This window comes from Glycine soja, chromosome 14 (assembly GCF_004193775.1).
Source record: "Glycine soja cultivar W05 chromosome 14, ASM419377v2, whole genome shotgun sequence".
NCBI classification, from domain to species: domain Eukaryota; kingdom Viridiplantae; phylum Streptophyta; class Magnoliopsida; order Fabales; family Fabaceae; genus Glycine; species Glycine soja.
The window spans coordinates 14,282,843-14,296,251 of NC_041015.1; the positions used below are offsets into that span (position 1 = coordinate 14,282,843).

General features: G+C 41.0%; 1 protein-coding gene across 1 annotated transcript; it reads left to right on the forward strand.

The window, feature by feature from the left end:
- The first annotated feature begins 1,905 nt into the window (after positions 1-1,905).
- Positions 1,906-4,973, forward strand: LOC114384672 (myosin-4-like). The gene is made up of 2 exons (XM_028344386.1): positions 1,906-2,298; positions 2,479-4,973. Exons 1-2 carry the CDS (start codon positions 2,248-2,250, stop codon positions 4,747-4,749), a joined length of 2,322 nt encoding a protein of 773 aa, XP_028200187.1. The 5' UTR covers positions 1,906-2,247; the 3' UTR covers positions 4,750-4,973.
- Positions 4,974-13,409: the final 8,436 nt, after the last annotated feature.

A 13,409-nucleotide genomic window follows, 5' to 3' on the forward strand; every position in this document is an offset into this window, starting at 1 on the left:
TCCATAAACAACCAAACATGCACAAAATGAAACAATGTTCCAGATCACCAAAATGAAACAACATTCCTGGTAAGGCACAGTAAGCATGCATGAAACAAAAACCCGTGTGAGGGAAAATGACAAATAGAGCAAAAAACGTCGATCTTTGTGAACAACAAATGAACAACACTAGGGAACAAATCCACTAGCAACCAAACATGCATGAAACAAAAACTCGTGTGTGCCTGAAGAAATCAAAAGGAAGAAACAAAAAGTGAAAAACTATGAGTAAAATGCATGACACTCTGAGTAAAATGCATGGCAACAGCAACGAAACACAAAATGGGAAACATAAGCAGCAAGAAACAAAAGCAAAACCTTGTGTGGCAAAGACAAAATGGAAAACCTCAGCAACTGAAAAAACACAACAGGAAACAGCAAAAACTGTAAGTGAAGCTGGAAGAGATGAAGCACAAAAATAAAGAAGAAAGAAAGTAAACGAAGGAAGCAGGTAGAAGTTGGTAAGGAAATGACACAAACACAGGAAGCAAGTTTATTTGGTGAGGAAACAAAGACCGGAGAAGAAGCCACGTGGAGCAACCAACAGAGGATGCAAACCTCATGCGAAAATACCCAAAAAACCAACAAAAGTGCCACATGTCAGCATATTAAGCATGGGCATAATAGGAATTTTATAGACATTCTCATTTATAACACTTTATATAGATTATAAAATAATGATAATAATTATTATTATTTTAGCATCTAAAAATATCATTATTAGTTTAGTATTTTTTTTTCCTTCTAGTTGTACGTCAATAGTAATTGTTGACAACGACAACTACCTCGTGGCTGAATTTAAGTTTAAGAACAGCGTATTTAAGTGGCTTTTTCTGACTTTACGTACAGGCAGAGTAAACTACGACAAAAAAAGAAAGGAAATGAAAAAAATAAAATAAAATAAAATTGTATTGACTAACATTATCTAAATTATTTGAAACAAAACAAATTAAATTGTTAATCTCTCTGTTTTTTCTCTAAAAAAAATCTCTTTCTGTTTTTTTTAAGTTAAGAGATGAAATTATTTTTTAATTATATTTTCTCCAATTCAGTTAATTGATTTGTAATTTGATTTAATTTCATTTTATTTAAATGTATCCAAATATCTTGATAGTTTTTACTGATTGTGAAAAATTATAAACTTGTCCTGAAAAAATACTTATTAATATATTCATATGGTGATTTTTTTTATGTATTCTGCTTTTTAATTAAAAATTTATATTATTGATTTATTAATAAATAATATTTTCTTTGTTTAGAATTAAAATTTAACGTCAATATAATTGTGTTAACTTTTGATGCGATTTCTTTATTATATAAATTATTATGATAAAACCTTAATTTTTTTATAGACCACCCATACTTTTTATAACGGAGAATATGTTTGATCCGAATAAAGCCACCATGAAACAATATTTTTTATTTAAAACTTAACTTTTATATATATATATATATATATATATATATATATATATATATTCTTAGTGTTTTTATTATTATTTTCTAATTAAAATTGAGATAATAATCATTGTGCACATGATTTGGTGAAAAATTATTTTAGTTTAATTAATAATCTTGAATTTAAGGTTTATATATATATATAACAATAATTATTATCTCAATTTTAATTAGAAAATAATAATAAAAACACTAAAAAAACTACATCTAAATTTTATCTTCTAGTAATTAATTTTTTTAAAAGAAACTAACAAAACTCCTTAAACAATCACTATCTAAATGCTATTTTTTGGTCATAAATTTCATGCAAGTTACGTTAGTACAAATTATGACCACATCTATTGTTGTTGTTTTGATGCTTTATTACAAGTAGTTTATTAGTGGCTGAAATAAACCCGTGAGAGGGGATTCCTTTATGTGACGGCGAGGGACACGTCAAGTTTCTCGTTTTCTTTATCCGATTCCTTTCTGAGCATACAACTACTGCTCGTGTTCGCTCACACCTCTAATCTCTTCACCTACTTGCTCATTAGTCAAACACTTTTCCCTCCATTCCAATCATTTTCTTTTCCTCCATATATAATAATAATCCTTCGCTTTTTTTTTTTTTTTCTCTTCTTCTTCGATCGCATTGAAACCTTGTTCGTTGTAGCTATGTTCTTCTCCACAGCTTCAACGAACAACGCTTGATGGTGAAAAAACCTTCAATCGCCTATTAACTGCAATGCACCACTCATCATCAACTCATCCATGGCTTTCTCCGCTTTACTTCGCCCTTCCTCTTCTCCTTCTCACTCTCAGGTTCCTCTCTCTCTCAATTTGCTTCGTTTTCGATTTTCATAAAAAAGAATCTAAAACTCTGCAAATTAATATCTATAATTAAGATTCGGTTAATTAATTAATATTTTCGAAACGCGTTTGTGTTTGTAGTGTTTTATTTGAATTTGACGTGGATCGGTTCTGTTTTGCTGTGTTGTGTAGTTGTTTTGCTCTGTTAGGTTCAATAGGAGGCATCGTAGTAGTAGCCGGGTAGGTTTCGCGTCGAACGGCAGAAGAAGAGTTCGTCGTTTACGGAACAACAATGATGTGACCGTTAGCGTTAGGTCGGTGTTGAACGACAACAGGCCTAGCGCTAGCGTGAACGACGATTACGGGGCGGCGGAGTCTGCTAGGGTTTTGTTCGAGAGGCTGTTCACGCAGAACCGGATGACCGGAGATGAACCGGATCTTCGGATTCTTGAATCGGATCTCAAGGCGGCACTGGCGGCATTGAAGATGGAGGATCACTTGATGGAAGCGGAGAGGATGGTGTTGTTGGAGAATAGTAAGTTGAAGCTCACGAAGGAGGAGCTGGAGCGGCAAGAGAGTGAAATTGAGGCTGCTAGGGTTAGGTATGAGAAGCTCGAGGAGGAGATGAAGGAGACCACGGTTAAATTGGTTTCTCAGGCGGGACAGATTGAGGAGCTGAAGCTTAGGGTTAGGGATCGCGATAGCGAGATCAATGCAGTGAAGTATGCGCTGGGGTTGAAGGAGGGTGAAGTGGAGAAAATGAGGGTTGAATTGGAGGAAAGGAGTCGTGAGGCTGTGGATTTTGATAATGAGCTTAGAGAGAAGGGGAGGATTTTAGATGAGGCAAATGAGGTTATGAAGAAACAGGAGGCTGAGCTTGAGGAGCTGAAGAGGGCGGTTCGAGAGAAAGAGAAGGAGATTGAGGTTTTGTTGGTCGAGAGGGAGGTTGAGAGGGAGAAGCTGAGGGTTGCTGAGGCAAATTTGGAGAAGCAGGCAATGGATTGGATGCTGGCGCAGGAGGAGCTTAAGAGGCTGGGAGAGGACGCTACTAGGCATGCTGAGGAGAGTAGTGAGACACTGGAAGATTTCAGGAGGGTGAAGAAGCTTCTCAATGATGTGAGGTCTGAATTGGTTTCGTCTCAACAGGCGTTGGCGTCTTCCAGAAGTAAAATGGAGGAGCAGGAGCGGTTGTTGGAACAGCAGCTGAGTGAGCTTGGGGAGCAGAGGGTAAGTGTGATGTCATACATGGAAAATTTGAAGGATGCACAGATAGAAGTGGAGAGTGAGAGAAAGAAACTCAGGGTTGCAGAGTCTCGTAACAGAGAGCTTGAACGGGATCTGAAGATGGAAAAGGAGCTTATTAGTGAGTTGGAGGAGGAGCTGAAGAAAGAGAGGACTTCTTTGGAGCAGGCAGTCAAAGAAGTGGCTTTTCTTCAAGAGGAATTGGAGAAAAAAAATGCTGAGTTTAGAGAAACAAGTGCTGTTCTTCAGGTCAGAGAGTCAGAGCTTGTTGATGCTAAGCTAGAAATCCAGCGTTTGAAATCTGAAAAGGCTTCTCTTCAGGGTATATTGGAGGAGAAAGACTTGGAGCTTTCCAATGCTAAGAAGATGCTGGGGGAAATTAACCAGGAAATCTCTGATCTTAAGATGCTTATGAACAGTAAAGAAACACAGTTCATTGAAGCAACTAATATGCTAAGGGAGAAAGATGAGCAATTGAAGATGATCCAGAACAAGTTGAATAATACAAACCAGAAGGCTTTTGAGGCCGAAACTGTGGTAGAAAGAATTTTAGATCTCACAAACAAGTTGGTTGCTTCCATTAAGGATGAAGACATGAACTCGTCAAAACCACTACTAGATGAAATGGGTAATCAACTACTTGAGCAACTATTGGAGCAACCTGCTAATGAATTGAGATGGCAACAGAAAAGACTTGAGAATGAGCTTGAGTTGGCCAAGGTAACCTTAAAAGAAAAGGAGATGGAAGTTCTTGCTGCACAAAGGGCTCTAACAATAAAAGACGAGGAGCTGAAGATGACTCTTGCAAGATTGGACTCAAAAGAGGAAGAGTTGAAAAAAGTAAGGGAAGAGGTGACAGAAGACTCTAATGATCTTAAAAGGCTGTATGCTTTGGCACAGGAGAGAATTGGTGAGAAAAGCTTAGGTGATTTGGCAATTGAGAAGCTTCAGCTTGAGGCAGCTCAGCTTGAAGTTGAAGCTGCCACTAATGCACTACAAAAACTTGCCGAAATGAGTCGACAACTTCTGAATAAGGCTATCCTGAGTGTTGAAGCTGATAACTACATCAGTGTCATGCAAAATAATGCTAATAAAACCCCAGATTCAATCACAGATACCAATAACCCTGAATGTTTCGAAGAGGTAAAAGCAAGAGTTGCTCGCCTCTCAGCTTTGTCTGAGCAGCTTGTGATGGAGGCAGGTATTGTTCCTGCAAACTAAGAGAGAGAGGTAGTGAAGAAAGTTGTGAGGGAGGGTTGGATCATAAAATCTTCCCTTAGTTTGCAAGACATGTACAATGTACAGATAGTGATCACATCTGGTTTTGGTACTTTACTACAAGATATGTAAAATCTCCACTCATTTTATTGTATTAGTTACATTCAGAGTGTATTTGTTTTCGATAACATAAAAATAGAATGGAAAGATTTTGGATTGCTGCTTTACCCTAATCATATCTTAAATCAAATATCTACTCATAAATCCAAGCCCCCCCTCATCTTCCCCTCAAGATTTTGAGTAAAAAGAGTGGCATAAATAACTTTGCAAATGATATGCAGGCTTGCATTTGCAAACATCTGGCACTGCTGTCCGAGTTTAAATGTTTTTATTTTTGTTTTATGACAGTTTTTAAATGTCTGATAGCTAAAATAATTACGCTCCATTCAGTTGTAAACTTAATCGCATTACCTCAAAGAAGCATTCTAATACAAGGTTTATTATTAGATTGCAAAAATAAATTGAAGATCACATTTCGCAGAGTAGTTCAATATTTATCGGTTCTGAATGTTGTACTTTCTATAACGCTGTTCCAGATTACGTTATATGACCGGAAAAGAAAAGAAAATATGGACGCTCCTACAATACATTGAACCATTCTGGTTACTATGCCAAACCCACCTCTCTGGTACAAAACATACTATTTTTTATAGTTTTAATTATGATTTTTTTAAATATTTTCGTTGATTCTTATACAAGTTTTTGAAAATTAAAAACCAAATAAAACAAACTAATATATTTTTATATTAAACGTGAAAGCAGAAAATGAATAACAAAAATAAAATGTATTTTTGATTCTTTTAGTTATGATTGCTCAAGTTATTTTTCAAGCAAATTAAGTCATATTTTTCAGATGGCTTAAATATGATTTTATTTCTTTAAATTTAGATAATTATTTTTTTAATCCTTCAAAACAAAATATATTTTTATTAGTCCCTCAAATTTTGAAAAAATTACATTTATTAGTCTAATTCTTTATGTTAATGGTGTCAAAATTTGTAAAAAAAAATTGTAAGAGTCAAATATTTTGGTAGTTTAAAATAGTCAAAAATCATTTTTATAAAATTGAATTCAAAGTAAATAAATTTTGGTAGTTAAAAAACGTCACAAATTGTGAAACCATGAATTCAATGAACAAAGAGGGGTTAAAAGTAATTTTTCAAAAATTTGATGGACTAATAAAAACAAAAAAAATTGACATTATTAGAAAAATGATTTTTTACGACGCTAATTTAATGTCGGTTGATTAAAAATCGTTTTAGAAAGAAATGTGGTAACATTTTTGTAAATAAAGATAACTATTCTACGACAGTTTTGTGAAAACCGTCTTAGAACCAATCTAAGACGGTTTTCGCAAAACCGTCTTAGAATGGTTGTCATTCTAAGATGACTTTCATAAAATTTTCTTAGAAGGATGTCATTCTAAGACAATATTACAAAATCGTCTTAGAAGATTTTTGATTGTTTTTAATGTCTCCCTCTAGTCTCTCGTGTCTTTCTGTATTCTCACTCTCCCTCTCACTCTCTGTATTCTCGCGTTTCTGTTATGCTAGGTGTCATACCCTAATTTCGTCCGGGGACCTTTACTTGATGACATGCGACCTTTGTTTGGTCCTTGTAAGGTGTTTGGCACCCATCATTAGGCAATTTGTGAAATTCCGGGACATGCCGGAAAACAAAAGAAAATATTGATGCACAATCCGTAAAGTTTCGTGACACACCGGAAATCAAATGGAGGCATTGTTGCACAATTAGTGAGATTCTGTAACATTTCGTAAGTCAAAAAGGGAATGATTATGTAATCCACAAGGTTCCATAACATTACGGAAAGGAAACAAGTATCGTTACGAAATTCGTAAGTTTCCGTAATTTTACGAAAAAAGAATCTCCAAAAAAGGCAGGGGGTGTACTTAGTAAAAATGGGGGTGCAAATAGCAATCAGGCCCACTTGGGCCCTCCAGAATATTCCTCCAGAAGGCTGTTGCTTCTGGAGGAAGCAACCCTGCTCACCTGGGCGAGCTGGGCGGCAAGCATCTCCCCTATTTTGCTATAAATAGGGGAGGAAGTGAGAAGGAAAAGGGTTCAGCCCCTTAGACACTTCTCTCTCTTTCGAATTTGCTTGGAAAAATTGTTTCCGTGAAGAAAATCTAAGCCGAGGCGCTTCCGAAACGTTTCCGTAACGTTTCCGTGAGGAATTTCGCGAAGGTTTTGACCGTTCTTCGACGTTCTTCATTCGTTCTTCGATCTTCAACGGGTAAGTACCTCGAACCAAGCTTTTCGATTCATTCTATGTACCCGTGGTGGTCCACATTGTGTTTCGTGTATTTTTATTCTCGTTTTACTTACTTTTTATACCCCCTTTTGACGTGCTTAAGTCATTTTATTTAAGTCATTTCTCGCTTAACCTAAAAATAAAATAAATTTCCACCGATCGTTTGAATTGCATTATCCATTAACTTCGGTTAAAATGAATTCCGACCGTTCGGTCGTGCCGTAACCACGTTGGAAATAAAAAAAAGAGGTAAAATAATAATATAATAATCAAAAAAATATCTTTTAGTAAAATAAAGCGGAAAATCAATCGGACGTTTTTCTCTTTGGGATTTCTCATTCTTAATCGAATTAACTAATAACTAAGGTGAAACTAAGGCTAAAATCAACTCGCCTAGTCAAGCTCGTCCATAAAAATAGGTTTTTGAAGTTTATCATTTCCATTTCTCACTAAGTAAAAATGAATCATTTTTCAAGGTCCAACGCCTTTAAATGACCACCTTTTAAGTAAAAAAGAATCACTTGATGAAGAAAGAACTACGTAGGTCTGATTTCCTCATCGCAATTGAGGAATACGTAGGAGCAAAGGGAAACACCCTTGTCGACCACAAAAAGAGAAAAAAATATAAAAAGGGTATAAAGGATAAAGACATAAAAAGGGAACATAAAAAATCAAGGTCATGTTTGCACATTCGATTAAAGGCTGTCGTCCCTTAGGACGGACGTGTGGGGTGCTAATACCTTCCCCGTGCGTAAATACAACTCCCAAACCTTTCACTTAAAAGTTCGTAGATCGCGTCTTTTTCGGTTTTTCTGACGTTTTCCTCAAATAAACGTTGGTGGCGACTCCGCGCGTATTCCTTTCGTGGAACACGCATCACGCGAGTCACGCGTTGCCCTCCCGCCGAAGGGTAGGTTGCGACAGTTGGCGACTCCACTGGGGACTGTTTTTTAGAGAGTTAGGCCATTTGATCTTGTGCAATGCTTTACCTTGACTTACTCCTTTGTTGGTTTCCCTTCATTATGTTCTTGTGTATATAAACTCTTTGTTTCTTTTAGTGCATTTTAAAATGTATGCATGAAGTAAATATTTATTCATTTGATGCACACAAACACCAACACTATTTGCACACACTGTGAGTGAAAAAGGGCCCTATACCCGGGTTCATGGGAACATAAGGAGTGGAGGTGAATCTGTGATCATGCTAGGTCTCCGACTTGTTTGATTACAGTGAACCCTCATCTAGAGCTTTTCTCTTTGAAAACTTATTGTTGCTAGTAGTCCCTACTGCTGCAATATGTTCTTCGAAGAGAATGATACCTCTAGAAACTATCAAAAGAGATATGACTACCTTCGGGGTTATCACTAAATGCCTAGTTAGTTCTCTCCCTTATAGGTCCTTTAAATAGGGGCACGGAGCAAACACACTGCGTGCCATTTTTCACACTGCCATGCATAAATATCATATACCCTTTTGCTTATGCTCAGTGGATATTGTTATACTATTGCGCCTTTTGCATATGCATAAGGGTTCTGTCTTGATCCCCTCTATAGACAAATCAATGGAAGGTCCGGGTCACCGTTTTAAATACATACGTTGGGGCACTTTGCTACCCCTAGACGTTGTGTCTAAAAAGGAGACAATGTCCCGGGCACCCGCATTCTTAAAATACAGCTGTGTCATATGCATTCCTTCATGCATTCATCCATTCCACCCATGAGATATCGGAGTTTTGATTTGCACCAGCTTTTTGTCTCACTTTAGTAAGCATGGGGACAAATCAAACCGGCAAAAGGTTTTACCAAGTCAAGGTTAAAGGCCTAGATACCACCAGCATCAAGGAATTAGGGCAGTTGATGGAACCTCTCCAAATGCAAGCTTTCCGCAAGATTTACGGAAAGATCTTAGAGTTGACCGTAGCAGAGATATCCATAGAAGCCATTGCATCACTCACCCAATACTACGACCAACCTTTGAGATGCTTCACGTTCGGAGACTTCCAATTAGTACCAACCATTGAAGAATTTGAGGAAATTCTAGGATGTCCTCTCGGGGGAAGAAAACCATATCTTTCCTCTGGGTGTCTCTCCTTTTTGAGCAGAATTGCAACTGTGGTCAAGGATTCAGCAAGAGGTTTGGACCGCATAAAACAGACTCGGAACGGCATAGCGGGCCTACCACGGAGGTACCTAGAAGACAAAGCGAGGGGTATGGTCAATCAAGGAGATTGGGTCCTGTTTATGGATGTGTTAGCTTTGCTAATTTTTGGGGTCGTCCTCTTTCCAAACGTGGATGGTTTGGTGGACCTAGCAGCAATCGACGCTTTCCTTGCATACCACCATAGCAAGGAAAGTCCGGTGGTAGCTGTTCTGGCAGATTTATTTGACACATTTGACCGAAGGTGCAAAAAGAGTAGCGCACGGATCATCTGTTGCTTGCTCGCCCTCTGTGTTTGGTTGGTTTCGCACTTGTTCCAGCAAGACACAAGGCATCCATGTCCGCTCTTGAGCCATCGCTCGTGTACTGAAAAGTGGAGAATAGATTGGGACCAGCTTTTGGCCGGGATAGGAGATAGAACAATCAATTGGTTCCCCCGATGGAAGGAAGGAAAAGAAGGAGTCCTTTTCTCATGTGGAGGATACCCAAACATTCCGCTGATAGGAACGAGGGGTTGTATTAACTACAATCCCGCGCTCGCTATAAGACAACTAGGGTACCCCATGAGGGGAGCATCGATGGAAGAAAGCATGTCTCCTTTCCTTGTGAGGGATTTCGGCGCACAAAATTTCAAGGCTATACAAAGAATCCATAAGGCATGGGAAACCCCGTTAAGGAAAGATCAAGAACTTAGGGGCATTCGTAATGGCATCATTGGTGGGTACCATGAATGGCTAAAAGTTCATATACGAGGTTTAGATTGGCTCGCCAAGTTAAAAGTCATCAGCGAAGAGAGTTTTGAAGCACCGGAAGAGGACGAAGAAGTCCAAGCTCTCAAAAGCGAGTTAGGAAAGGCGAAACTTGCCAAGGAGAAGTTCAAGTTGGCCGCTACACACATCCGGAAGGAGTGTGCCGGATTACGAGAAGAGAATGCAACTACCACAAGAGCCCTTGAACAAGAGACCAAGAGGGCTCGCAAGGAAGAGTATGGCCGGAATAAATTTCGTGGAGCTCTATGGGGTAGCAACAATGAACTCAAGCTGCGAAGGGAAGAGAGGGACCAGTCGCGAGCACATAGCATGGTTTTGAAAGAGGAGTTAGTTGCCTGTTCAAGGTCCAAAAGAAGCTTGTCTCAGCGTTTATGCGAGACGGAGACCAACATGCTAGCTATCATCGCCAAGTACCAAGAAGAGTTAGGTCTAGCCACGGCCCACGAGCATAGGATCGCGGACGAGTATGCCCAAGTATACACTGAAAAAGAGGCTAGAGGAAGGGTGATCGACTCTTTACACCAAGAGGCAACCATGTGGATGGATCGGTTTGCTCTTACCTTGAACGGGAGTCAAGAACTTCCCCGCTTGTTAGCCAAGGCTAAGGCGATGGCGGACACCTACTCCGCCCCCGAAGAGATTCATGGGCTTCTCGGCTATTGTCAGCATATGATAGACTTAATGGCCCACATAATTAGAAATCGCTAGGAAACTTGTATGGTCTCTCAGACCTTGACTAGATACAACCTTTTTTGAAATAAAATGAGTTGGTCCCATGTTTCTACTCCAAAAAGCTTGTGCGAATCAAAATCACTCCTGCATTTTATCTCTAGCATGCATTCTTTCTTTCTTTACCCACTCCTCACGTTTGGTTTTTTTAGGGAAAAACACCATAACTAAACGCGCCACAAGGCATCCCTATCGCACCAGATCCAAATCTAGAACGATGGGTGATCAAGAGGAGACACAGGAATAGATGAAAGCCGACATGTCGGCTCTGAAAGAACAGATGGCCTCCATGATGGAGGCCATGTTAGGAATGAGGCAGCTCATGGAGAAGAACGCGACCACCGCTGCCGCTGTCAATTCGGCTGCCGAAGCAGACCCAACTCTCCTAACAACTGCGCACCATCCTCCCTTAAACATAGTAGGACGGGGAAGGGACACACTGGGGCACGATGGCAACCCTCACCTGGGATACAACCGAGCGGCTTACCCTTATGGATTGCCGCCCAACTACTCACCACCCGTCTTGCAAGACGATGCGGGCCATATTGCTTCTCCCGTCCTTGAAAGAGAGCCTCCTCAACAGCCCGACGAGGTCCACAAAGACCCTCAAGACTATGCTCGAAGGGATGTCGAGTTCTATCCCCCGATCCCCGAAGGGCCGGCACCCAGCACGTTGCCTCAGCCCAACATCGCAACACAACCAATAGTTTTGTCCATGGAAGGACCGCCCCCAGCAACTGAAGAAAGGAGGAAACTCGATCTCCTCGAGGAAAGATTGAGAGCCGTGGAAGGATTTGGGGATTATCCGTTCGCAGACATGACGGATCTTTGCTTAGTACCCGATGTTGTTATTCCCCCGAAGTTCAAAGTGCCGGACTTCGACAAGTATAAAGGGACGACTTGTCCCAAAAACCATCTCAAGATGTACTGTCACAAGATGGGCGCACACTCTAGGGATGAAAAGCTATTAATACACTTTTTTCAAGATAGCTTGGCCGGAGCCGCGGTAGTCTGGTACACTAATTTGGAAGCTTCCCGTATCCGTACTTGGAAGGATCTGATTACTGTCTTCCTAAGGCAATATCAGTACAATTCCGATATGGCTCCCGATCGCACTCAGCTGCAGAATATGTTCAAGAAAGAAGGCGAAACCTTTAAAGAATACGCACAGCGGTGGAGAGACCTGGCGGCACAAGTAGCTCCTCCCATGGTTGAGAGAGAGATGATCACCATGATGGTAGACACTCTGCCAGTGTTCTACTATGAGAAGCTAGTAGGTTACATGTCGTCCAGCTTCGCGGACCTAGTATTCGTCGGGGAAAGAATCGAGGTAAGATTGAAAAGAGGAAAGTTTGATTACGTTTCCTCCACGAGTGCGAATGCCAAAAGAATCGGGGCAACAGGGGCAAAAAGGAAGGAAGGAGATGCCCATGCCGTCTCTTCAATGCCCGCGTGGGTCAAACCCCCGCAGACACCTCATGGTACCCATCAGTACGCGCAACATCACCCGAGCTTCTCGGCTCATACCGGGAACGCCTCTAGTTCAGCACCCGTGCAGCCTAAGGCACCCACCCAAAGGGAAGCTCCCCAAGTTCCAACTCCGAACACGACTCGCCCGGCCGGTAATTGCAACGCAACAAGGAACTTCCCTCCGAGGCCATTTCAAGAATTCGCCCCACTCCCAATGACGTACGAAGACCTCTTGCCATCCCTCATCGCCAATCATTTGGCCGTGGTAACTCCCGGAAAGGTCCTCCAACCCCCTTTCCCAAAGTGGTATGACCCTAACGCAACTTGCAAGTACCATGGGGGTGTCCCGGGGCATTCCGTTGAAAAATGCTTGGCCCTTAAATACAAGGTCCAACATTTAATGGATGCTGGATGGCTGACCTTCCAAGAGGATCGGCCCAATGTGAGAACCAACCCACTCACCAATCATGGAGGGGGAGCAATTAACGCCGTTGAGTCCGATAGGCCGCGCAAGTCTAAACCTTTAAGGGATGTGGCAACCCCTAGGAGGTTTATCTTTGAGGCCCTACAAAAGGGAGGTGTGATTCCCCATAGTGGGTGTAAGGAGGATTCCTGTTTGCTGCATTCCGGCGAGCTGCATGACATGGAAACGTGTTTGGGAGTAGAGGAATTGTTACAGCGGATGATAGATCAAGGTCGACTGGAAGTTGGCAGTGAAGGAAAAGAATAACAGCATATATGCATGCAATCCACGGATGGGAGCAGTGTTGCGAAGCCCAAACCCTTGGTGATATACTTCACTAAGGGCACAGCTTCGCAAAAGCCCGGACACCCCTTAGCAGCTAAACCTGTTCCTTTCCCGTACCAAAATAGCCACGCAGTCCCATGGAGATATGCACCTCCGAGGGGGGAGGAAGAAGAAGCCACCGACGTCAGCTCGTTGTCGGCTAAAAATATCACGGGGTTGAGTGGTGTGACCCGTAGCGGTCGTGTGTTCGCGCCTCCGGACCTACCAGTCAAACCCGCGAACGTCAAGGGAAAAGGAAAAGTGGTGGAGGAACAAGATGGCGAAGCACCCCACGCTTCGAATAAAGATATTCCGGCAAAAGGTCTTCCGGAGAAAAAGGATGGTAAAAAGGAGGTATCACTAGAGGAAGCCAGCGAGTTCCTCCCTATAATTCAGCAGAGCGAATTCAAGGTTATC